Here is a 27,362-nt window from a genome sequence, read left to right on the forward strand (position 1 = left end):
AGTCAGTGCTGTCTCAAAGGGCCAAGGCATCCCTGGCATGATCGAGATGCTCAGATGATTCAGAGTGGACATCACAAGGGGTCCCACGTCAGCCAATTCTTTTGTGACTGTTTCTGAGGATCTGAAGAGTGTGAAGGCTGGAGAAGGCTGGCACCCTGAGCTTGCTGTTTGCAATTATGTCTTTGCTGAGCAAGCCTTCAGTTCAGGCAGACAGTACTGGGAGGTGGATGTGACTCAGCTACCTGAGTGGACACTGGGGATCCATACCCCATTCTTGAGGAAAAGGAGGGGGAGGAATATGGATTCCTCTGCTTCTGTATTCCTGCTTTGCTGTGTCAAGAAGGACGAGGATTACTATTTACAAACCTATCCCAGATCGTTGGAACATCGAGTGAAAGGCCCTTTGCCCAGGGTCAGGATATACCTAGAATATACCCCTGGCACTCTTGCCTTTTACAGTGTCCTCTAGTGCTCCCTCATTTATAGGTTCCACCCCATTCTCTTCACAGAGCCCGTCACACCCATCTTTTCTCCTGGCCCCTCGCTTCCAGGATCAAAGGCTGGTCCCATGACTCTCTGTCCAGTGGACTCTCATCTTTGTGCTTGCTGCTATTCCTGTCTTTGATCATTTCTCCAGGGAGAAATTCTCAGCCCACCACTAGGCTCTCTGGCTAGGGACCTTCCATTTCCAGCCTTCTCTGCAAGAAGATGAACATCACCTCCTTCATGATGAAGGAGAGGTTCACTGCTCATCGACTGGAGACTTTTCTTACAGTGTAAGCTGATTTGAACTTTTCCCAGTCCTATCTCCTTGGAATTTCTGTAAACCTGATTTTGAACTCTATTTGATACAAAATGAAATAAATTTTATCTTTTGCTGTGCTTATAAAATTTTTTTTTGCCATCAGAGGCAAGGTAATACAGAAGAGGAAAAAAATAGATAACTTGGGAAATGAACTCATATCTGAGAAGATGGTGACTGAGAAGGGTACATGGATTTCTGAACTGTAGCTTACAATATAGTGATAACAGAATCTTGGCAAGAAATAGAATAAACCTAACAAAGAGTACTAAGAATGTATTTTCTGAGTGTCTTGCAAATATAATCTAAGGTGCTTTAAATAAGGAATTGGAGATGGAGGAGACTGCATATGTGTGTACATATGTACGTATGTAGCACAGTGTCTGACAGATAGTAGGCACTTAAATGTTTATTGGCTATCCCCCAAGAAGGACACCATAGGGAATAGCTATAATGAATGAAAGGAATACAGTTCTAGTTGTGATAGCCAAATTTGAAAGAGACAAATCCACAAAAGGAGTCAGTATTAAAATCCATGACCTCATGTCAATCTACCCACATACTTCAAATTTAGGAAATAAACATGAAGAATCAGAGATCTTAATTCAAGGAGTCAAAATTGAACTAATACATATTACTGAGTCTTGATGGGTTGAATCCCTTGCCTAGACTATGGTTCTGTGTAAGTATACCTTATTCAAAAGAGATAAGGTAGATAAAAGGGAAGGGAAAGAAAAAGAATAGACATACATATAATGCCTACTATGTGCCAGGCATTGTGCCATGTATCTTGCAAATATTAAAAGGCAAAAGTAGCATTACATGTTGAGAAAATACATTCATGTGAAGAAATCTAAGAAGATGAGTGAGGTGGTCATGGAGGAGGATTTGGGTTAAGATCAAACTGAAGCAATTTTGTCCTCAAACTATACAGACCACCTGGACAGAATGAATAAACAAATGAGGATGTTAGGAAACAGATCATAAGCCTAGCAAGAGAGATATTATAGATATATATGGTAGTGATAAGGGACTTCAATTAACCAAACATCTGCTAGAACTCTTTCTTCCAAAAGAAGAACAGCTAATAATTCCTCTACTTGCCTTAATGCTAATTTAATTCTTTAACATGAGGGATCAAACAGGGGGAAATTTGGCCTTGGATCTTATTCTCACTAGCATGGAATAAGTGGTTGCTGGGTGGAAATGATGGAAACTCTAGGGAGAAGTGACTAATCCCTTCCAGAGTTTGTGACTCAGTTACATAGGTAGTCAGCATTAGAGGTAAGATCTGAACTCAGGTCTCCTGAATCTGAGGGTTCACAAAGATCACCTAATCCAGACTCCTCTTTTTAAAAATGAGGAAACCAGAGAAAGATGAAGTGATTTACTGAATGTTGTACCACTGGAAAATTGAGGACCTGGAGCTTCAACACATATCTTCTAACTCCAACATTAATGTTCTTTCTGTTATATGCTTTCCTCTGTACAGTAGATGTCAAATGAATGAATGGGTGGATGGATAAACAAAGGAATGAACAGATATCTGAGTGAGGGCAATAGTTCCTAATTCTTCTCTTTATTATCCTCATCTATAAAATATGGTTGTTGGAAAAGATGATCTTTAAAGTCCCTCCCTACTCTGACATCCATTGGTTCTATGAACTTTAGCACAATATGTAAATGCAATTTTTATCACTTCAAAGCCTGGATCCAGTGTTTGGGCACTTTCATACACCAGATACTCATAAAATATTTGTTGTATCAGTGAAAAAGAAAAACCAATGCCAGATTTGTCAGTGGGTGTTTCCTGATGTTATGTAGCCTCCCTATGACTATGGAATAAGAGCAGCAGAAATTATGCCTGAGAACCTACTCTAGTTGTTTACAGATGATCATAGCATTTGCCTCTTCAGTCTTGACTGGGTTTCACTCCAGACATTAAGGTCAAACTCTTCTTAACTCCTAATCTCCCCATACCATAACTAAGGTTAATTGCCCACAGTACAGATCCTTTTTCTCTTCTGATACTGAGCTGGATTAACTTGGTGGTTTCATATCTAAAGCTCCAAGTCCAAAGTGTTCCAAGAACCAGTTATTTTTTCCAAACACTTCTCTTGATTGTTTTAAAACAAGTGATCATCTCTTCACAGCCCCTTGGACTCTCAGTGGGTACAGATCCCAACTCTCTATTGATTCTCAGCTGGCTTTTGTTTTGCTCATCTTTCATCAAGATTTGTATCTACCTTTCCTGTAGAGAACAAGTTTAAAATTAATAGGATGGTCACAAATGAACAGAGAGAGTAAAAAAAAATGAATCTGAATAAATGTGTAACATTTCTTTTAAAAGATTGTTTTAATAAACTAAATCTTCAACAAAAATCATCAAATGAATAAAATAAGAATACCATAAAATCATAAACTTCAAACTACAGTTTATTAAAAGGAATATTTATATAAGCAGACATACATGCATATAAAAAAGTACAAATACATGTAAACAAAAATTCATGTAAAAATGTAAAAAATTTTCATGTGAAAAATATTGATCAAAAACATTGCTTTTTACATCTGAATTCCTTTTCCCTTATTCATTTTTTAGATAATAAATGCTTAGCTGGGAAATGGCTATTGTGTAGTAGCCTTGGGCTACATCTAGAGGAGATGAGAAGACAGAAAAGACATGGTTCTGGCCCTCTGAAAACTTAAAGTTTTACACATTCATTCATAGTTGCATACTTTTGTTCAACAAACTTTTATTATGTATTTACTATAGAGATGACAATACATTGGAGACAGCAATAGTTTTGGAGTTGGAAGACTCGGGTTCTTATCTTCAAATTCTGCCTGTGACACCTAATAACTATGTGACCATGTATAAATTACTTAATATCCTAGATCCTCAATTCCTCTATTTTTCAAAATAAGCACATTTCCACATGTATATGTGTACGTCTGTGTTTGTGCATCTCTTGCAAACTATATCCTTCATGCTCTTTGTTTACGCTAATTAAATGCTGTCTTAGGCCCTGTCCCAAAAGGTCACTCACTCAGGGGCCCAAGATGGTCAAGTCATTTTCCTGAGGTTTTATTGAGAAAATATATCATAGGCAGGATTCAAACCTTTATCTTCTAACTCTATAGCCAACATTTTTTTCTACCACGTCTTAATGAAGTCAAGCAAACCAATTCATGTCCCCATTCCAAAGTCAAGGTAGGTCCCAAAGTTGTCCATCCCAAAATTATTGGACCCAAATTGTTTATCCTCCACAAATGAAACTAATCCTCCAGGAAGCACCAAAGGTTTCATTCATATCCTTTATTGGTAGTTAGTCAGCAAGCATTTATTCAATACCTAATGTGTTCTAGGCTTTGTGATAACTCCTAAAGATGCAAAGAAAGGGAAAAACAAATAAATTTCATCAATTATAGGATGTACAAACAAGATTTATATAGGGTTTTGGAGATAATTTCAAAAGGAAGGATCTATGTTAAGGAAGACTGGGAAAGTCTTACAGAAGGTGAAACTGGAAGAAAACCAGGGAAGCCAGGAGATGGAAATGTGGAGAGAGTTCCTAGCATGCAGGACAGCCAGTGAAAATATCAGGAGTAAGGAGATAGAAATGTTATTCAAGAAACAACAAGGAAGCTGCAGTAGAGGGGTTGGCCTTGGCAAAGGAAGGGTCACCTCTTCATGTGAAATATGAGCAAGGTGATAGTCTAGCAGTCATCTGAGTTTTGTGAGATAAAGAAGAGAGAAGGCGGCCCTCTATGCAAATAATCACAGATTTTTTTTCAGTGAAATACAGGATATCTCAAAAGTCTTAATATTTTTAAAGTAATTAATACTTAAGTCTTTTGGAACATCCTGTGGAGTGCATGTGAGGCAAGCTTCTCCTCTGAGAGTGTATGGTGAGGAGGGAGTTGTGAGTGGTTTGAATAGAGCTGAAAAGGTTTGGAAAAGCCAGTTTACGGAATGAGATAATAAATCCACTATGGAGCTGCAGAAAGATTGCCTTGCTGCAGCGAGGGCCCATTTAAGCTTATGTAACACAGATTTATAGTGGACTCAGTCATCACAGATCCCAAACAAAGGCTCACAACTCTATAAACTTATTAAGGAAATTAGAAAACTCACTTTCCCAATCCCCTATAATTGTTTTTAGTGTATACACATATGTATATATGTATATATTCATGCATGTATATATACATATGTGCACATATATATTTCACAGGATTGTTGGAAAGAAAACATGTTGTAGATGGAGAAGTGTTCTATAAATATGAGGTATTAAAATGTTCCAGGTACCTCAGTTTTTCTTGGAATTAAAGAAAGACAAAACACAGCCCTACTCCTATCTTATATAGGCGTGGGAGAAAAGGATAATAATAATAATAGAAATTAGAGTGTGATCAGTACACAGGAGAAAACAAGTCAATGAGGCAGAGAACACTGTGCTCACAGTAGTTTTGGAAACTTAGATCTTAGAGAAACATAAAGGCTTCAGCAGTAGAGGGCTGGCTATTTTTGATGCGAGAGACACAGCAGGTAAAAAGGCAGATAGGCAAGAGAGGGCAGGATGAGATCAGGCATCAGAGAGTTGGCTAATTTAGAAAACAGAGTGCATGTGGAGGAGGAGGATAAGACTGGATAGGCTGTCTGAGACCAGGTTGTGGAAAACTGTTGATAACCATGAAGTGCTCTGCAAATGTCAGGGATTATATAGCAAAATCAGTTCCCTGTTATGACCCTGTATACCACACAATTCAAAGTCACTTGGAGAGAGTCAAAAAGAAAATTCATAGATTCATAGAATGATGGAATATGAAGGTAGCTTTAGTCAATCCACCCCCATTTTACACATGAATAAACATAAGCTTTGGAAAGGGAAGTCACTTGCCCAATTAATTAATGTCAGCAGGAACTAGAACTCCTGTCCATTGTACCATTGAGAAATTTGTATTGGGATGTGGGAGTAGGAGTCAGGACTGGAGATAAATATTTGGTGATCATCCGTATTGAAGGGGTAGTTGAAGCCATCAAGGTAGATAGAAGAATAAAATCCAAATGAAACTTATTTAAAAGCTTTTAACTTTTTATCATTTATCAAGTCATGAATGAAGGCATTGATTGCCTGCTTATTAAATTTCTGGATAATAAAAAGCTGTAGAGGACAGCTGAAATGGATCATAGGATTAGGATCACGAAAGATCTCAGTAGGTTAGAGTAATGAACCAAACCTCAAAAGGTGGAACTTAATATGGATAAATATAAAGTCCTACACTTGGGTCTAAATAGTCAACCATATAAAATATAGTATGAGGGATTTGGGGCTGATCAAGTTTATGCAAAAAAGGATCTGAAGGTTTTAATGGATGGCAGACTCAATATGAATCTTGATTATATTTAGTTCCAGGCATCACATTTGAAGAAGGATTTTAACAAGGTGGAAAGCTTCCAGAGGGATGAAGCATGGATTGTGAGAGGGCACAAAACCATGTCATAAAATAAATTCTTGAAAAGGAACAAAGCATTTAGTATTTGAAAGAATATTGCTGTGGGAGAAGGATTAAACCTATTATGCTTGGCCTCAAGGGGCAGAAGAAGCCTTAATTGGAGGATATTATGAAGAGTAAGACTTCATCTCTTTACATGGGAAAGCTTCCTGACAATTGGAATTGGCCAAAAGACTAATGGGATGTCGCAGTGGTAATGAATTACACATCTGTGGAAGATTTTCTAAAGTGAGTCAAAAGACTTGTGTTCAGATCTTAATGCTTATTACCTGTGGGAATTTTGGCAAAATCACATAGCCTCTCTAAGCCTCTGTTTCCTCATTTGTGAGATGAGAAGGTTGGGCTAGATGGCCTCAGAGATCCCTTCTTGCTCTGGGCCTATGAGTCTATGAGCTCACAAAGGCTGTATCTCCTCTTTACAGGGATGTGGTTGATTGGATTCTTGCTCAGACTCCTTCAAACTCTGAAATTCTGACGCTGTGAATAGAACAGACACTGAGTACTATGAATTCAAAGGAGGGCGACATTTCTGTTGACAGGGGTGGCCTGAGATTTCTTCATTGTAGAATAGGGGAGAACCAAGGTGAAGATTTTAGCTAAGTCTTTAAAGATTGGTTAAATTTGGCTAAATGAAGAGAATGGTGTAGAGCAGACACCTGGGCTGTTATACAATGCCTCTGCCCTTCGCTTCCAGCATCACTTTTCTATCTTTTGAAAATCACTTATATTGTAAGAGGAATTTAATCTACAGTCATTCAATTCATTGATGCAGCGCCCATCAAAATATTACTTTTAAAATACAGCTTGATGTTCTCCTGCTGTTAAGGGCTTTTTAAAAATCAGCTTTCTAAAACTCCTTATTTAAAGCCTGAGATACTTAAGGTTTTGTCCAGCCAGAGGATGGTGAACTCAGTGATTACTGCGGTGCTATAGCTGGAAGGGATCTCAGAATATGAGAGAAGAAGAGAAGAATGTTAGGACTGGATGTATCCTTGAAAAGTAGAGTATCAATGCTGGAAAGAACCTTAACCTGGATTATCTGAACTAGGATGGCACTGGGGACAGAAACTGGTAGAACACAGAAGAATATAGCTGGAAGAGACTTTATAGATCATCCAGTCCAAATCCAACACTTTGCAAATGAGGAAACTAAGGCCCAAGTAAATGATATAACTCAACCAATGTCACAGAACTTCTTACCAAATAAGTGATGACTGTCTAATCCAGACAATCAACATTTACTAAGGGTTTACTATGTGCCTAGCAACTAGGTGGCTCAATGGATAGAGTACCTGGCCTAGAATCATGAAGACTCATCTTCCTGAGTTCAAACCTGGGCTTAGACACTTACTAGCTATATGACCCTGGACGAGTCACTTAACTTTTTGCCTCATTTTCTTCACCTGTAAAATGAGCTGGAAAAGGAAGTGGGAAACCACTCCAGTATCTTTGCCAAGGAAACTCAAATGGAGTCATAAAGAATCAGACAGGACTGAAAAGTGACTAAACAACAAAACAACCACGTGTCTTGCAGTCTGTAAGCACTGGGGCTACGGTGAAAGGCAAAAACAGCATCCTTGACCTCAAGGAGCTCATACTTAAATGAGGGAGACAATGGACAAATAACTATATATAAAACATATGTATTATACATGTATAATGTGTATTTATGCATTATATACATACACAGAAACAATGAATGAATTCTAATTTCTGTGACTGATATATGTGTATATATATACACATATATATACACACATAAAAATGTATATGCACACACATATATACACAGTGCACATACACACGCACACATATATATACTAATTTTTTGTATATTTATTTTAAGTGGGGGGTAATTTCCAAAGAAATGCACTACTAGCAGTAGGAATGGGAAGGATGGGACTGGAAAAAGCCTTTGCTGAAGGTGAGATTTGAACTGAGTCTTGAAGGAAACCAGGACATCCAGGAGGATTAGGAAGTGATCCAGGCTTGGGGGCCAACCATGGAAAAGGGCACAGAGTTGGAAGATGGAGTCTTAATTGCTTGAGTTACTGAATCTGCAGATTTAGGTAGGCCTTTAGACTTGGCCATACTGGCTCATCTATTGCTGATCAACCTAATTTACTTGTTTTACTTGCTCCCTGCTTCAGTGTCCCCGAGCAGTTAGATAAATTAATTAACTGTATTCAGCCTCTTAATCAGTGGTGGCCCCTGCTGATAGGGAGCCACCTCAGGGGGCCAGTACAGCAGCTGCTTGTGCTATATCAGGCTGCACAAGGTAATGGAGCAGAGGGCCACATTCAATTAACATTTCAAGGGAAAATAAATTTAGCACATTGTACCCATCAGCCATAGAAATTGGAATTCATTCTTTCTTCAACAGTGTATCTCCAACCTTTACAGTATGGTATAATGAAAAAAAAAACAACAAAAAACACTGGACTCAAGTTTATTAGACTGTGAGCTTCTTGAGGACAGGAACTATTTTTATCTTTCTTTTTGCCTTATCTTAAGCCCTTAGCACAGTCCCCATGACATAATAGGCACTTGCCGTTATGTTATTCAGTCCCGTAGGACTCTCTGTGACACCATTTGGGGTTTTCTTTTCAGATATTGGAGGGGTTTGCCATTTCCTTCTCAAGCACATTTTACCAATGAGGGAACTGAGGCAAACAGGGCTATGTGACTTGCCCAGGGTCACACAGCAACTAAGTGTCAGGCCAGATTTGAACTCAGGTCACTTATTAAGTTTATTTACTTGCTGTTGACTTGCCTAGGAATCTTGAGTCTTGGATTATACCTAATGTGAAGTATTTAGAACCAGCTAAATGGAGTAGAGGATTGAGCCCTGGGGCTGTAATCAGGAAGCCTGGAATTCAAATCTAACCTCAACTGGTTTGCTTCACTTTTCTCAACTGCAAAATAGGAGTTGATAATGGCATCTACAGCAGAGATTTATGGTAAGGATCATGTGAAATACTATTTGAAAAGCATTTAGCACAGTACCTGGCACAAAGTAAGTGTTATATAAATGCTCATTCCCTTCCCTGTAGAGCCCTTTTGGCTTGATGACTTCAGGTCCTTCGCGCCTCTAATTCCTTAGAATCTCAGTGGCTGTGGGATCCTGATCAGTGCGCCATACGCCAGAACTTCAGATTCTAGGTTTGTTTGTTTGTTTGTGTGTTTTTTAATTTTTCCTCTGTTGATCATTGTGACCTTAGAGAAATTGCTTGACTCTTTTGGACTTCAGGTTTTTGTTTTAATATCAAATGTGTGGATTAGAGAAAGGCAGCATTGGGTAGTAGGGACTTTTTTTTTTTTTTAGTAGAAGAGAGTTAGGAGATTAGAATTTTATCCCAAAATTTACTGTTGACTCAATGGTTAGCCCTGGACAAGTCCCCCTCCCTGCACTCTGGAACTCAATTACCTCCTCTGTAAAATCAGGCAGCATACTAGACGATTGGTAACATCTCTTCCAACACTGTTTCTTAGAAACCATATAATCACCAAGGCCTCTTTCCAACCCTATAATCCTTTGGTTATAATGATAATAACTCATTTATATAGCATATTAAATATTGATAATCATTTTTCCCTATAATATCCTTGTGAGGTAGGTAATGTAATATTATCCCCAATGTTAAGACATAAAAAAACCTAGTCTCCAAAAAGCCGGGACTTTTTATACATGGTCCCAAAGCTGGTAGACATCTATGGTAGTATTCAAATAGGCCTCCTGATTCCAAAGTCAGTAGTCTTTCCACTATAACACTGTGCCATTATACCAGCTTTCCCATTTCCTTAAAAGCTACATCCTTGTTGGCTCTGGCAAATGGAACTAATCAAATCTGCCTGACCTACCTCCCAGGACTGATGTGACTTGAAGAGGAGGCAAAAAATGTAAAAGGTGGATTCTAGATACATGTTAAGTCTCCGACCTGCCAGAAACCCATTTTTTTGGTGGAATCCATCCCTTCTTCACTCCTAAACTACAAAAGGATTAGATCTGTTACTCTTTCTCTGGCTATAAATCAAATGATCCTAAGATCCGATTGAGTCAGGAGTAGGGACCTTAATACATGCTTCAGATAATTTCCCTGTATCCGAGCTCCCCCTACTGGCCAAGATTCACATGCAGGGAGAATAGGTCCACAGGAGCCAATTGACTACCAGCTCTAAGATTTCTGAAGCATGATCCTGTTTAACTATCTGATGCCACAGTTGTAGGATTGTAGTTGTCTGAATCATAGGTTTAATGGTGGAAGGGACATTAGTGGTCATCTAGTTCAGCTCCTTCTTCTTACAGGTGAGGAAATTCAGGGTCAGAATGATTAATTGATTTGCCTAAGGACACACAACCATGAAATGGGAGAGATGAGCTCCAAATAAGATCCTCTGTAACTATGGCTTTCTTCCCTTATCCCAGACCCATCTCTTTTGCTTGTTGAGAATACTTATTTTACTTATAAACCCAAGATCCTCAGTGTAGGTACTCATTTTAAGGATTAGGATCTTACATGCTTTGGACTCTGGCGAAAGTCATGCTAAGGCAATGGAGACTGCTAGAAATATCAGCAGATTGAGAGTCAGGGTACATTTATTTGAGTTCTACCAATTCTTTTGCTACCAACAATTTAGAGCTATTCTCAAGTGAGATAATAATTGTAAAGCACTAAGCATCGTGCCTTACGTCTAGAAGGTACTTGTTCCCTCTTTCCTCGACCAGTCTGGTGGAGCCATCTCCAGTCATCCTGATCTATATCTAGCCACTGGACCCAGGTGGCTTAGAAGGAGAGAGTGAGTCTAGTGACTTTGCACAAATCTCCCTCACTTAAATCCAATGAACTTGCAAGTCATGAAAGCATCTTCCTGATATCATGGTCTGCCTCAAAAAGGAAGGGCAAACAACAACCTGTGCCAGTTCCAGTAGGGCAACACAGCTCCTTCCTTCCTTCCTTCCTTCCTTCCTTCCTTCCTTCCTTCCTTCCTTCCTTCCTTCCTTCCTTCCTTCCTTCCTTCCTTCCTCTTTCCTCTCTTTTCCTCCCCTCCCCTCCCCTCTCCCTCCTTTCTCCCTCCTCTCTCTCTCCCCTCTTCCTTCCTTCTTCCTTCCCTCTTCCTTCTCTCCTTTCCTTCCTCTTCCTCTGTCCACATAGGGAATCATACCCTTACCTACAAATGTTCTGCCCAAAGGAATTTACATTTTGAACCTTGCAAGATATCTTGGGGTTTACAGGTTAGATTTCTTTCTTAAGGCCCATGCCTTAAACCCAAATCACTCTGGCTTTCATAGATTAGCCAACAATAGGTCCCAGCCCCAGGCCTCACTTGGTCATTTTTTGGGCTCTGATGGCTCAGAGTGAGTGTAAATAGTAATTTTTCTCTGTTTTGGCCAGAAACCCTGAGGGTCTACCCTTCCCAAATTAATTTTGTTTTTTGATAAGGTAAAATAGGCCATTTTTACTAGCCTTAATCATTGAATGGGCATCGCCTCAGTCAAACTGAGACCTTGGAAAGATCTTAAAAAGTCCAAGATCTCCCTCAGTATCTGGGGCCATCTTTAGTTATCCTTATCTACATCTGACTGCTGGACCTAGAGGGCTCTGAAGGAGAGAGTGAGGCTGGTGACTTTGCACAGACCTCCCTCATTTAAATCCAATTCATTTGCAAGTCATGGCATCACCTTCCTGATGTCATGGTCCTCTTGAGAATGAAGGACTAACAACCATCACTCTGATACATTTGTATAAGTCTTTATAATTTCAATCTGCATTCAGAATCTCATTTTGATGCTCATGAGTGAATATAGAATGTTAGCCCTAAAAGGACCTTAGAGGCCATCTGGTTCATCTGCATCATTTTAGAAATGAGGAAAGCAGAGGTCACAAAACTAATTAGCAGCACAGCACAGACTAGATAACCCCAGGTCTTCTGATTACTATCTAATGTTCTTTCCAGTACTACCATATTTTTCACACAGTCAATATAAATTTTCTCTCGCTTTCATTGCTGAATGACCACTGTGCCTATGGTAAGGAGACATTCCTTCTTATGGGAGAAGTTACAGAAAAATACCCTGTCTAGGCCATCCATGTTGAGTGTAGAGTGCCCTTTGACCCTGTGAGCCAGAACTCTCCTCAAATATGATGAGTCTTATGTAAATTCAGCCACCACACTGACCCATTTATAATGGTATTTTTGACCCTGAGAGGGAAAGATTAGTTTTCAGTTTAAATTGGAGCAAGAATCCATTTTGCAAATAGCCCATCAGCTGCATATTGGTGACTTCAGGTTAAATCAATCTCTAGGGGTTAAAATACTGTCATGAGATCAAGCCTTGACAAGCAATTAGAGTAGCATCTGAGCTCAGAAAACAACAACATGCTGTGATATCCAATTATGTGCAATTCTCTGGTGCCTCCCATAACACCTCCATCAGATTTCTGCTTAGAGATCCTACCCATCTTTCTAAGCCAAGCTCATTTTCCACCTTTTCCATGAGTCCTTCACGATTCATTTTCTTGTGAGATTTATAGCTGGAGGAGCCTTTAGGAATCATCTAGTTGAAATACCCCTCCTCTATTTAATAACTCAAAGAAGGGAAGAGACTTGCCCAAGGCCTCCTAGACAACATGGCACAGTGGAAAGAAGCAAGAGATCTGAAATCAGAGGAGCTGATTTTGAGTTCTGTTTCTGCCACTTAGTTGTTATCTGAAACTAGGCAATTCAGTCTGGGTGCCGGTGTAATAGTAATTAAGGTAGGACATTTTGCTTTTCTTCTCTTAAGTGCCTTTAATGATTCTGGCCTTTGTTTGAATGGGGCAGATAAAGTGGGATCTTTTTGTCTTGGAGTATTTCTCCACACTGAGACAAATGGGAGTCATTGATTTGTATATGATGTGATCCTGGGGATGGAGAAGTTTCCCAGACCCAGCCTGGGTGAGGTCAGAGCCCTCAGGGCTCCAAACTGGATACAATTGAGAGCTTGGTATTTGATTTTTGGGGCACACTTATGGAGGGAGTGTTGAGACTCTGGGCAAGCTGCAAACTGCCCCCCAGCTTTGCAGCCCAGATGTTGGTACTGGTAACTATGTATTGTGATTTGAATCGGACAAGGTCTGTCTGTTGATGTTTATAATTTCTGTTTGTATTTGCCTTGAAGTTCAGGGGGCTGATCTTTTCCCCCTGAACTGTGAATGATATTTGTATGTTTGATTAAACTGAGATTGTTAACCCCTTAAAGTTACTTTCCTTGGTAAAGCAGATCAAAGAAGCTGTGTTGGCAGCTTTCTGGGTGCTGGTTGTTGGTGGATCTTACACCCCCACAGCAGCTGCTAGCAGAATTGTTCCAACAGCCAGTCACACCATATAGATTATATCTGTACTTCATGTCTTTCCAATTTATCCCATATAAGACTTGTTTGTACATAGTTGTTTGCGTGTTGTCTTCCCAGGTAGTTTGTAAGCTTCTTGAGAACAGAGGCTATGTTTTACCATTTTTTTATCCCCAGTGTTTAGCACAGTGCACCACATAGCAGGTTCTGAATAAATGTTTCTTGACTAATAGGACTGTAGTAAAGAAAGCTTAAGACTAATAGGACTTTGGCTCTGAATAAAGGTTTCTTCTTAACTAATAGGACTGTGGTGAAGAAAGCCTAAGACTAATAGGATTGTGGTGAAAGAAGATTTGTAAACATTTAAGCATCAAAGAAATGTAAGCTAATATGAAGTAATAGATCTTGGATTTGTACCTAGGTCTTTAGCCTCCAAATTCAGTACTTTTCCTGTTCTAAAATGACTCCCTCTGGGGAAAGTGATATTTTTTCCTTTATCTGATTCTGTAGTACTTTTTTACTTCTCTCATGCATTGGCTAGAATCTAAGTTGATATTACATTTATCTGTATATGTGTCTTTTCTCCTTTACTAGATGGTAAACTCTTTGAGTGCATGAAGGTTTTACTTTTATTGTTATATTACTTCCAGCATCTGGGGAGGTGCCTTGTCCATGGCAAGAGTTAATATTGACTGAAAACAAAGGCTAGATCAGTCTACAAAGTGCCTAGCTTTGAACAATACACATAGTACAAGCACTCTTATGAATTCCCATTTTATATTAAGAAAACAAGTACTTAGAAAGACTGGATGACTTACCCATAGATGTAGCAAGTTATTGTCATAACTGGGCTTTGAACCCTGATTTTTCTTGATTCCAAACCTTGTGGTTTTTTTTCACTTTACCATATTGAAGGAATTAAGAATTCATTACCAACGTGATCAACCAGAGAAGCCATAATGTAGACTGTGCTTGCCACCTAATAGGAAATTAATAAATGTTTATTGGTTGATTGATAGAGTGTATTTTAGGGATAATAATTACTAAAGTTACCACTTTACAATGTCATCTACCTTCAAACATGGCACTGGAGTTGTGTAAGGATAACATATCTATGTTATGTGCAATGCCAGTAAGGGATAGATAATAATATATAATATTGAGGCAATAGAAAATCTTCATTGAACTGCATGCTTCTTAGAGAGAACAATGCCAATCATTTTGTTTTCTAGTAGGAATATTTAACAATGAGTTTGTTATATGTGTGTATGTACATGTATCTGTGTATTTTTTTGTTTATTTTGTGTGTATGGTTTGTTTTTTTAATAAAATATCAGAATTTATCCATCCAAATAACTGTTGTTCCTTTTAAAGTAGCAGCCTCTGGAGTTTACCCCTTTATTTATGTTATACCAACATGGCCCAAAATATGTTTGAAGGTCCTCTTCGAAAGATGCTACCAGAGTCCATGGTGTACCTCTGATGAAAAAGTTTCTTTCCTTTGAAGTTCCAAGTCAGTTGGAGCCAACTGTGCTTTTGGGGCACTTGAAACAACCTAGAGGATGATGGAGCAGAGTCTTAGAATCAGGAACTATCTTCAGAACTTTTCCTTACCACAAGTTCAGGCTATATATGAATAATGATTCTTTCCCTCCTGGGGCAGTAAAAAGGACTACCGGAAGACATTAGACAACTGTCAAAGGGAGTTGTGAAGACTCAGAATCATCCCGTAGGGTGTCTTTTCTATTACTGTACCTGGGAGAAGAAACAGAGATATGTCCACATCAATGAAATATTCTCCTTGGGAATCAGAGCATCCTTCCCAAGTGGTGAAATCCTCTCTAGGTGGAGTCTTAGTCCTACTCTGTAAATAATTTAAATCCCTTAAAGAGAAAAAAAAAACAAACTTGTGCTTCCCAGTTAAGTATTGCATCAAACTCCAATGAGAGACTCTCTTCTACCTTCAGCGTACAAGCATGTTGCCACCCCCTCCTGCTGCCTCAGAAGTGGAGCAGTGCCACTAACTGATGAGGGTTCTGTAGCTTCTCCCTCACCTCAGTGCTGAACCAAGCTTGCTTTCCATTTCACTGACTTATTGCTTTGGCCTTTGACTCTGATTTTGTCCCTGTCCTTCGATGCTGTTGCTGCCTTGCCGCCTGACTGAATCCTTCCTTTAAATAGACAAGCCCTTTGCTTCTGTCTCTTTTGGATTGTCTTGACTGTCCCAAAGGTAAAATGCTTACCCTTTTCTAACCTCCCAGCCAGTCACCTGGTTGCACTGTGCTGTAGTGGAGAAAGTTCTATTCTTGTTCAAAGGTAGAGGTTGGAGCACTGCCTAATAAAATCCATATGAACCCAGGCAAATAACTCCATTGCTCTGAGACTCTATTTCTGTATCTTTTAAATGGGGGTAATGCTATAGGAACTATTTGCCTATATTATTTTTTTTAATTTTCAAATATTTTATTTTTTTATTTTTAAATGTATATATTATATGAACATAATTATACATTATATGTTAATATTATATAAGCCTATGTTCTTATGAGAAAAGTGCATTGTAAATTTCAAAATGTATTACTGTGCCCTTACATACCTTGGCTAGTACTTTTATTAAGACTTCCAGACACTCAAGCAGTGTTTCAGCCTCTGGGCAGGCGAGGTAAAGTAGCAGCTTCCTGAAAGGGAATAAGTTTGGGTCTATTTGTTTAAAAACACACATTATAGTAGAGTCATGAGGTTAGATACATATCGTTAGATTAAAATGTCATTCGTAATGTCCAGCTTTGCTGACTAATCCCATACATTCTTCTTTCTCTACTTCTACAAAAGATCCATGGTTTCATTGGTAGGAATGTTCTTTGGATAGAAGTAAATCCCATCCCATCGACACTTTGATAGATCTGACATTATTTACTCTAGAAAAAAAAATCAGTACCTGGTGGTGAACCTATTGGTTATAAACTTTCTTGCACTTAGCTAGGCCAGTCCTTCAGGTGACAGAAAGAAAGTAGAGGCTAGGTCTGTCTTGAAGTCGTCCTTCCAGCTTGGTAGGACCTAAAAGAGCTCATACTGTATTGGCATAACCTTTAGGAACCTACAATCAGATGATGAATTCATCTCTTGACAAAAGGACTAGGGCCTCAAAATGCAGAATGAGAAATATATTTTTGGATATGGCCACTATGTGGATTTTCATTTTCTTTATTTGATACAAGGATTACATTTTTGAATTTTCTTTAGTTGGGGAAGAGGAGCTAGTGATGATATTGATGAAAAGATAAAAGAAGAAAAGAAATGAGAGTTATTTAAGTATTTTTTAAATACACAAAGGAAAAATAGAAGGAAGTTCAGAAGGAAACACAACCAAGCAGGACAGTTTTGAAAATTGCAATATATATCTTGTGTATATATACATAAACAATATATGTACATACACACATACATGTGTAGAGATGTATGTGTATATACACACGCATATATACATTTGTTGTTGTTAAGTCATTTTCAGTTGTGTCTGACTCTTTGTGATCCTATTTGGAGTTTTCTTAGCAGAGATACTAGAGTAGTTTGCCATTTCCTTCTCCACCTCGTTTTACAGATGAGAAAATTGAGACAAACAGGATTAAGTCACTTCCCTAGGGTCACACAGCTACTAAGCATCTAAGGCCATATTTGAACTCAAGAAGATGAGTCTTCATATACATACATACATACATACATGTATGCATACATATGTATGTATGTACATGTATATATGCACACACATATATACATATACACACGTATATACATATATGTGTGTATGCACATATACATACATGCATGCATGTATATACACACATATTCATTTCAGAAAAAAAAATAAATGTATATTTTTAAAAAGAATTCATGGTCCCTTCACATTAAGAAGTATCTGGCAAAGACCTTAGCATTTAATTTTTTGGGGAAAAACAGCCACATATTTTGAAATTAAGCTAAATTCATTATACTGGAATCCAGTATAATGGTAGGAAGACTGCTTCATTATAATGGGACCAACCTCTGTGCGTAATGTAGTGGAAAGAACACTGGGCTTAAAATCTAATGATTTGTGCTCAAGCCCCTGGCTCTGTTCTAACTTTGTGATTGCTTCTACTCTTTGCACCTCAACTGACTTGTCTACAGAATGACACCACTAGATGAGATGGTCTCTGAGATCACTTCTAGATCTAATATACGTTCTTAAATTCCCTAAAATTCTGTGCTTGAGAGTATTTTACTTTACCTTTAGATATCCAGTTTGTAGTCATGTTTCTTCTCTTTGAGTGATCTGACTTGCAGCAAGTCCCCATTTAAACTCATTTAATGACAAATCATAAGATCAGCGGATTCAGACCTTGAAGGAAATTGAGAGATCATCCAGTTGAAAGCTTTCTATTTTAGAAAGGAGTTAAACTGAATTTTAGAGAGACAATATGACTGGTATAAGGTCACACAGGTAGAAAGTTGGCACAGCTAGGATTTGAAACCTGTCTCCTGACTCCCACCCCCAGTGCTCTATCCATAACACAGTGATGCTTCCCTCACTTTACAGAAATGGAAACAGATCTAAAGAAGTAAAAAAACTAATTCCCATAGAAAGCGAATGGCCCAGATTATCTGACTCCCAGAACAAGATATTCAACAAACATAATGAAAATGTAAGACATTTATGCATTAGGCCTCAATGCTCCAATGAGATATTTTACTGAAGTCAGTGTGTCTGAGAAGTCATAATGGGACAAGGTTGGGGGTGGGAAAACTTCCATCTCCCTCTACACATCCCACTTTGGCCTCCAACATGACACATGCTAAATACTCGAGAAATATATATTGGCTGCCAAAAAGGTATTCTCCACCCCCAATTCCCCAATATAAATATGTCAATCAATTATTAAATGAGCATTTATGTTTTTCTTTCGCCTAATATATTTTTTTATTATTTTATTTTTCCACTGAGTCATGTTTTAGCTTTTTAAATTACATGTAAAGTTAGTTTTCAACATTCACTTTTATAAGATTTTGAGTTCCAAATTTTTTCTCCCTACCTCCCTTCCCACTCACCTCCCCAAGACAGCAAGCAGTGTAATATACATTATACATATACTATCATTTTAAACTTACTTCCACATAAGTCATGTTGTGAAAGAAGAATCAGAACAAAAGGGAAAAAACCATGAGAAAGAAAAAAAACAAACAAAAAAAAAGAAAGGAGCATGCTTTGATCTGCATTCAGACTCCATAGTTCCTTCTCTGGATGTGGATAGCATTTTCCATCATGAGTCTTTTTGAATTGTCTTGGATCATTCTGTAGCCGAGAAGAGCTAAGTCTGTCATAGCTGATCATTGCACAATGTTGCTGTTACTGTGTACACTGTTCTCCTGGTCCTGCTCACTTCACTCAGCATCAGTTCATGTAAGGCTCTCCAGGTTTTTCTGACATCCAACTATTTCTTATAGAACAATAGTATTCCATTATATTCATGTGCCACAACTTGTTCAGCCATTCCCCAATTTGATAGGCATCCCCTCAATTTCCAATTCTTGGCCACCACAAAAAGAGATGCTATAAATATTTTTGTATATGTGGGTCCTTTTCCCATTTTATGATCTCTTTGGGATACAGAACTAGTAGTGGTATTGCTAGATCAAAGGGTATGCACATTTTTATAGCCCTTTGGGCATAGTTCCAAAATGCCCTTCAGACTGCTTGAATCAGTTCACAACTCCACCAACAATATGTTAATGTTCTAATTTTAACACATCTTCTCCAATATTTATCATTTCCCTTTTCTATCATATTAGCAATGGTATGATGTTGTACCTCAAGTTGTTTTAATTTGCATTTCTCTAATTAATAGTGATTTAGAGCATTTTTTCATATAATCATAGATAACTTTAATTTCTTCATCTGAAAACTGCCTGTTCATATCATTTGACAACTTATCGATTGGGAAATGACTTGTATTCTTAGAAATTTGATTCAATTCTCTGTTTTAGAAATGAGGCCTTTATCAGAAACATTGACTGTCAAAAGAGTTTCCCAGCTTTCTGCTTTCCTTCTAATCTAGCTTGAATTGGATTTGTTTGTACAAAAACTTTAATGTAATCAAAACTATCCATTTTTCATTTCATAACATTATCTCTCTTGTTTGGTCATAAATTCCTCCCTTCTCCATAAATCTGACAGGTAAACTATTTCTTGCTCTGCTAATTTGCTTATAATATCATCCTTTATGTCTAAATTGTAGCTATTTTGACTTTATCTTGGTATACAGTGTGAGATGTTGGTCTATGCCTCTCTCTCTCTCTCTCCCTCTCCTCCTCTCCCCCCATTTCTCTCTCTCTCTCTCCCCCCATTTCTCTCTCTCTCTCTCTCTCTCTTGCTATATATATATATGTATATATATATATATATATACGCACACCACACACACATATATACACACATATATACATACATACATAAATATGTATATATATATATATATATATATATATATATATATATATATATATATATATACACACACATATACATATACACATTCCCTTCAGCTAACCTATTACTGAAGTCTCATGAATCATACACATCATCTTTCCATGTAGGAATGTAAATAAAACAGTTCAACTTTAGTAAGTCCCTTATGATTTCTCTTTCTTGTTCACCTTTTCATGCTTCTCTTGATTCTTGTGTTTGAAAGTCAAATTTTCTACTTAGCTCTGGTCTTTACACTGAGAAAGCTTAAAAGTCCTCTATTTTATTGAAAATCCATTTTTGGCCTAGGAGCATTATGCTCAGTTTTGCTGGTTAGGTGATTCTTGGTTTTACTCCTAGCTCCATTGACCTCCAGAATGTCATATGCCAAGACCTTCAATCCCTTAATGTAGAAGCTGCTAGATCTGGTGTTATCCTAATTGTGTTTCCACAATACTCAAATTGTTTCTTTCTGGCTGCTTGCAGTGTTTTCTCCTTGATCTGGCAGCTTTGGAATTTGGCCACAATATTCCTAGGAGTTTTCTTTTTGGGATCTTTTTCAGGAGGCCATTTGTGGATTCTTTCAATTTCTATTTTACCCTCTGACTCTAGAATATCAGGGCAGTTCTCCTTGATAATTTCTTGAAAGATGATATCTAGGCTCTTTTTTGATCATGGCTTTCAGGTAGTCCAATAATTTTTAAATTATCTCTCCTGGATCTATTTTCCAGGTCAGTGGTTTTTCCATTGAGATATTTCACATTGTCTTCCATTTTTTCATTCCTTTGGTTCTGTTTTATAATATCTTGATTTCTCATCAAGTCAGTAGCTTCCACTTGCTCCAATCTATTTTTAAGGTGGTATTTTCTTCAGTGGTCTTTTGGACCTCCTTTTCCATTTGGCCAATTCTGCCTTTCAAAGCATTCTTCTCCTCATTGTTTTTTTGGAGCTCTTTTGCCATTTGAGTTAGTCTACTTTCAAGGTGTTGTTTATTTCAGTATTTTTTGGGTCTCCTTTAGCAAGTCATTGACTTGTTTTTCATGGTTTTCTCACATCACTCTCATTTCTCTTCCCAATTTTTCCTCTACTTCTGTAACTTGCTTTTCCATATCCTTTTTGAGCTCTTCTATGGCCTGAGAGCAGTTCATGTTTTTCTTGTAGGCTTTTGATGTAGGCTCTTTGACTTTGTTGACTTCTTCTGGCTGTATGTTTTGGTCTTTTTTGTCACCAAAGAAAGATTCCAAAGTCTGAGTCTGAATCTGAGTCCATTTTCACTGCCTGGCTATGTTCCCAGCCAACTACTTGACCCTTAAGTTTTTCATCAGGGTATGACTGCTTGTAGAGTAGAGAGTACTTTGCTTCAAGCTTGAGGGGATGTGCTGTTGTTTTCAGAGCTATTTCTGCTTGCAGTGTTTTCTACTTAACCTGATAAGTCTGGAATTTGGTTGCAATAGTCCCTGGAATTTTCATTTTGGACTCTCTTTCAAAAGGTCATTGGCGGATTCCTTCAATGACTATTTTACCCTCTGCTTCCAGGATAACAGGACATTTTTCCTTCATAATTTCTTTAAAGGTGCTGTTCAGGCTCTTTTTTATCATGGCTTTCAGGTAATCCAATAATTATTAAATTGCTTCTCCTGGATATATTTTCCTGAGTCAGTTGTTCTTTCAATGAGGTATTTTATGATTTCTTCTATTTTTCATTCTTTTGATTTTGTTTGACTGATTCTTGATGTCCCATAGAGTCATTAGATTCACTTCCCCAATTCTAACATTTAAGGAATTATTTCCTTCAGTTAGCTGTTGTACCTCCTTTTTCATTTCACCATTTTTACTTTTGTCAGGAGTTATTTTCTTCAGTGGATTTTTTTTCTCATTTGCCCAGTTGAATTTTTAAAGAAATTGTTTTCTACATTCAATTTTTGTCCTTCCTTTCTCAAGCTGTTGACTTTCCCTTACATACCTCTCTTTTCTTTTCCCAATTTTTCTTCTGCCTCTCTTAATTGATTTTAAAACTCCTTTTTCATCTCTTCCAAGAAGGTGTTTTGGGTTTCAGACCAATTTATATTCCCCTTTGAGGTTTCACATGTAGGCATTTTGACATTATTGTCCTTTTCTGAGTGTGTTTTGATCCTCCCTATGGCCATAGTAGCTTTCTATGGTCAGAACTCATTTCTGTTATTTGCTCATTTCTTACCTGTTTTGTGCTTTTACAATTAAGCTCTGCTCCTGGGCCACAGGGGGCACTATTCCAAGCTTCTTGTGCTGGGGGCCTGGTCACTGGCTTTCTGGGACTGGGCCTCAGATGCTGGTGGCTTACCCCCTGCACTAGGTTGGCCCAGCCTAGTCACACCTGTCGTGCCCTTGATTCTGGATTTGGCAATTTGCTGCACTGGGGCTGGAGGCCTCACAATTGCCTGCTTTGCCACTGGCCTACTGATCCAGGATTGAGGGGCCTCAGCTGTTAATCTTTGCCATTGTTAGGGGTCCTTGACCAGCAAGTATCCCTATCTCAGTATGCAATGATGAGGCAGGAGTCAAAGATGGATACAACTCTGATTTATTGGGAGCCATTATCCATTTTTATAGGTTTTTGCACTACATAAGCAGAAGCAGGTGTTCAAGGGGATGAGAGCATGGGAAGATTGATATCTGGTAGGAAGAATCTGGATTGTTGTAAACTATGTTTCCTACAAGCGTATGGGAAAAACTACGGCTGTAGTAAGGTAGTTTCCATGGGAGTATGGGAACAGAAGGGGAGTGCTGTTCTACAGTATCTAAAGAGGCATGGGAAGGCTTGGGCAGGATACAAGCTGGTATCAGAACTGTATGAGCTACTTGAGGCACAGGGCAGGATGCCCTTGTAAAGTATCCAAGAAGTTCCCATTAATTAAAGCATGTTTGTGTTAGGCACTGGTTCAAGAGCATTCGGTAATGGCCAGCTGGGTTCCTCCTACTCGGCTTGAGTCCCTGGTGAATGGACTCTGCTTGCATGAGAAAGGATGGCTACCAGAGCAGGAGGGGGGCTGCTAGGGACGGAAGTCTTTCCTCCAGGCGCCTCACCGTTACAACTCCTACTAAGCCTGTCTGGTTTTACCCAGGAAACAGGCCAAGCGCTAGGGTCTGAGCAGCCCCAGGGTCAGCACTAACTCCCTACATGCCATGGCGAAAGCCTCCCGCTGGCTTGCCTAGACACATCTACACTGGTCTGTGCTCCCCTTTTACCCAAGTGTGGAAGACCTTTCCTGAAGTCCTTTTAAGCTATCTTAAACTAGAAAATTGTTTCCCTCTGTCTTTTTGTATGTTCTGTCACTCCAGAATCAATTTGGAGGCTTGATTTAACGTTTCTGAGGGATATTGGGGAGAGCTTAGGCAACTTCCCAGGTTTTTCTCCACAATCTTGGCTCTGTCTCTAAATGAGTATTTATTAAGCAACCACAGTGTTCTGGGCCCTGGAAATACAAACACAAAAATGAATTTATTTGTGCCCTCAAGGAGCTTGCATTCTTTCAGAGGAGATAACACATGTAAATATGATTATGTATAAAATACACAGTATATTTGAGTAATATGAATATATACAAAATGAATGCAAGGTAAGTTTTTGGAAGGGAGACACTAGCAGCTGGGAGGATCAGAAAAAGCCTCATGATTTATAAAGTGAGCTTGGAATCAAGTGATCAGTCCTGGAAAGCAGGTATGGAGGACAGACAGCCTATGCAAAGGTGCAGAGTCGAGTGACAGAACATAGTTTGTGAGCAAAACCAAGAAGGACATTTTGTCAGGAGCAAAGAATACATGAGGGGGACTAGTATATAATAAGCTTGGAAAGGTAGGTTGGAGCCATTTTTGGAAGGCTTTAAATGCCAAACAAGAGAGTTTGAATTTGATCCTAGAATAGGGAGTCATTAGTTCTTCCCTTACTTTGATAGATGAAAATTTTCTGTTGTGAGGTAATGATAATATCTGAAAGCCCTGACTACAGAAAGCCACAGGAACTACAGTGGGACTAAAAAGGAATGGGAGAGGACAAACTAGGTCTCAGGTCTTTCTCCTCATGCAGCATGTTAAGGTTAAGTCCCGATGCACTTTAGATTGGAATGGGACAGTATGTTCAGGAAATTATATCAATTTAGTATTACTAGACTGAGGGAATTTGGGAATCAGATTTAACTTGTCTCTGACTAGGCAGTTCCATCCTCTGTAAGCTCATTTGATCATCTTTTTCCCTAGTAATGTCTAGTAAAATCATTTATAAGTGAAAACCTCTGCCCAGGTACACTAAGGGAGCATCTTCATTTAAGTGAATAAAACCTGTAGAAACTTGAAAACTTCCAAGATCAGGCACAGAAAAGGCTACATGCAACCTCACCTGTAGCCCCCAACAAATCTTTTACAATTAGTAGCAGAGATATGAAAGAGGCTAAGAGCCAGGCTGTAGATTAATGAACTTTTCAGATGAAGCAATTCCTAAAGACAATTTCCTAAGATATAGCGGGATTGTAATCCTGTGCCAAGGATGAGAGTCCCCATATTGGTTCTCCTTAAAATACTGAAGAAAGAGTAACATGACTGTTTTTGAAGTGACATCATAATAGACTAGAGTGTCTCTTAGACCATAAAGTTGTTCAGGGCAGAGGCCATACGTTATCTAAACTTTATGTCTCTTCCAGCACCTGAATAATAGATGTTCATTATACTGATTTACAACCATAATAATGACTACTGGATTATGTCCTCTGTTGCAGCATTGTCAATTGTTTGTCTCTTGTTTTGTCAGGGAGAGCGAGGCCTAGATGGATTCCCTGGGAAGCCTGGAGAAGAAGGGAAGCAGGTATCTAATCTCTGAATTAAATTTCCCTCCCTTCCAACAATGGCTGAATGGTGAGAAGGAGAGGCTGGTATCCGGCAAGAGAGACTGCAGGAACAGGGAAGACATCATGACCTTTTCTCTAAGCTGGAAGTGCCTTTTGTGTCTACAAATGGCAGCAGCCCTGTTTGGTGCATAGTACAAGTATCCTACTTAACTTTTTTGGACCCTTTTCCTTACTAGTATGGGTCTGCTGTCCCTTTTCCAGGTGGTAAGTCTCTGGATTATTCCACCTTTTCACTTTAAGACTTGTCTGTAGTAAAATTGCAAAGTAAGTGAAGCTATGAGTTTTTAAAAGAGCATTAAAACTTGAGGAAGTGTTTTGATTTGATGAACTGTATGATCCCTTCCAATTCTGCATCCCTAATACAAAGGAGAGACTATAATGAGAATTTCAGGAAGATGGGTGTCCAAGAGGTAAATTATTTAGACACATCCATCTGTTCTGCCTACACATAGTGTCATACCTGGTAAATATCTATTAATACTGATATTTTTAACTACTTTCTCAGCCATTCTGTCCAAATGTAATGATCTCAAGTTTGGGTGATCTGGTAGAAGGAGAAAAAGAAGAAAAAATCAACTTAGATTGAGAATCTTTAAAATCAAGCTTAAGATAAGAGAATAGATATTCTTACAATGATCACTGGGTTGCCCTATAGATAGACAGGTGCACCACATTGGCCAGAACCTTTATTATCTCGGTACAGAGGGCAGTGTAACATCTGATGGATGCCAGCAATGCTCCCAGGTCTGTATGTCATACTGTGTTATTTCTCTGCCTTGAGGTCTGATCACATATTCACTCTGCTGTTGGAGCCTTTTGGCTTCATACAATGGTTGGTGGTCATTAGGGCTGAAGTCCCTTTATGGTATAATAAAATTACTCCTTCATTTTCCCCACAATAACAGTTGAGTGCTCTCCTTTCTACAGGGTAGTCCTGGCACTCCAGGTGTGGCTGGTCTCCAAGGAGAAAAGGTAAGCAAAACCAACTCAAGGAAAACCTTTTTTGGTGAAACAGGTTTAATTAATTCTTTATATTAAATTTAAAAAATATATCACACTCTGAAGTAGATAGCAGAAGTATAACCCATTTTACAGATGAGTAAAATAATACCATCTCTGGAGAGGCTAAATAGCTTTGCCTTAGTTATTCAGCCAGTAAATTTAAAACCTGGAACCCAAACCTAAGTCTGCTGACTCTTAGCCCAGTGCTCTTCCTACCACACGATGCTGACTCACAGATATTTGGCTAGATACATTTTAAAAAATTGTGGAGCTTTGAAAAATCAAAACCCCTACGGTAGGGTATAATTTTTGAACCTGGAAGAAAGAATACAGCTGTGTTAAAAGCAGCGAGACCAACTTCAATTCAATAGCATTCAAACAATAAGAATGAAAAGATGCTTTAAAGACCATCTGGTCCGAAACCCTCATTTTCTACATGGGGAAATTGGAATCCAAGGAGCTAAATGACTCACCTGAGATCATATGAGCAGGAAAGGCTGAGTGGAGGACTGAACCCATACTCCCTGAATCCAAACAGATTGCTCATTCTACCATACCACATGGTTATTATTAAATGCCTACTGTTTACAAGGAGCTGAGAAAAATCTTTATCCCACATTTCTATGGTATAGCAGTGTATATAGCAGCTCCATGAAGAAGGAAATAAAAGTGCCGTTCTTAAAACTGAGTTCACATAGAAGTCAATGTCAGACCATGTAGTTCTTAGCACACATCAGATCTGTGGTTTTACCAGGTGTTAGTATACTTTCCACCAATGAAAACCTCATAAATGTCAATCTCCTCACAAATTCTAAAGCACTATAGAAATATTATTTTATTTTTACTACTATTATTATTATTACAGTTATTATTTGGGCAAGCTAGGTGGTGCAGTAGATTGAGCACTTGGCTTGGAATCAGGGAGACTCATCTTCATGAGTTCAGATCTGGCCTCAGGCTGCCTGACCCTGGGCATGCCACTCTACCTTGTTTGCCTCAGTTTCCTTATCTGTAAAATGAGCTGGAGAAGCAAATGGCAAACCACTCTAGTATCTTTGCCAAGAAAACACCAGTTGGGGTCGTGGAGAGTTGGAAATGACTGAAATGACTCAACAACTTTTATCAACCCATTAGATTGTAAGCTCCTTGAGGGCAAATACTCTCTTTTTCCTTTTTTATCTCCAGTGCTCAACACAGTGCCTGGCATAGAGTAGGCACTTAATAAATGTTTATTAATTGACTATTATTATCTATTTTTCTCCCTATGCTTCTCCAGGCAGGAACTGTGAGTTGCTTTGGCTGAAAAAGCCAAACGAAACCAAAAACACACA

The 27,362-nt window shown here is 38.6% G+C and overlaps 1 protein-coding gene across 1 annotated transcript in view; it reads left to right on the plus strand.

The window, feature by feature from the left end:
* The window catches only part of COL22A1 (collagen type XXII alpha 1 chain), a 570,107-nt gene that overhangs the window by 273,187 nt on the left and 269,558 nt on the right, over nucleotides 1-27,362 (plus strand). Inside the window, exons 16-17 of the mRNA XM_036741444.1 lie at nucleotides 24,933-24,986; nucleotides 25,957-26,001. Coding sequence (XP_036597339.1) covers nucleotides 24,933-24,986; nucleotides 25,957-26,001 — 99 coding nt within the window. The remainder of the gene's footprint in view (nucleotides 1-24,932; nucleotides 24,987-25,956; nucleotides 26,002-27,362) is intronic.

Source organism: Trichosurus vulpecula, chromosome 1, assembly GCF_011100635.1.
Source record: "Trichosurus vulpecula isolate mTriVul1 chromosome 1, mTriVul1.pri, whole genome shotgun sequence".
In the NCBI taxonomy this organism is placed as follows: domain Eukaryota; kingdom Metazoa; phylum Chordata; class Mammalia; order Diprotodontia; family Phalangeridae; genus Trichosurus; species Trichosurus vulpecula.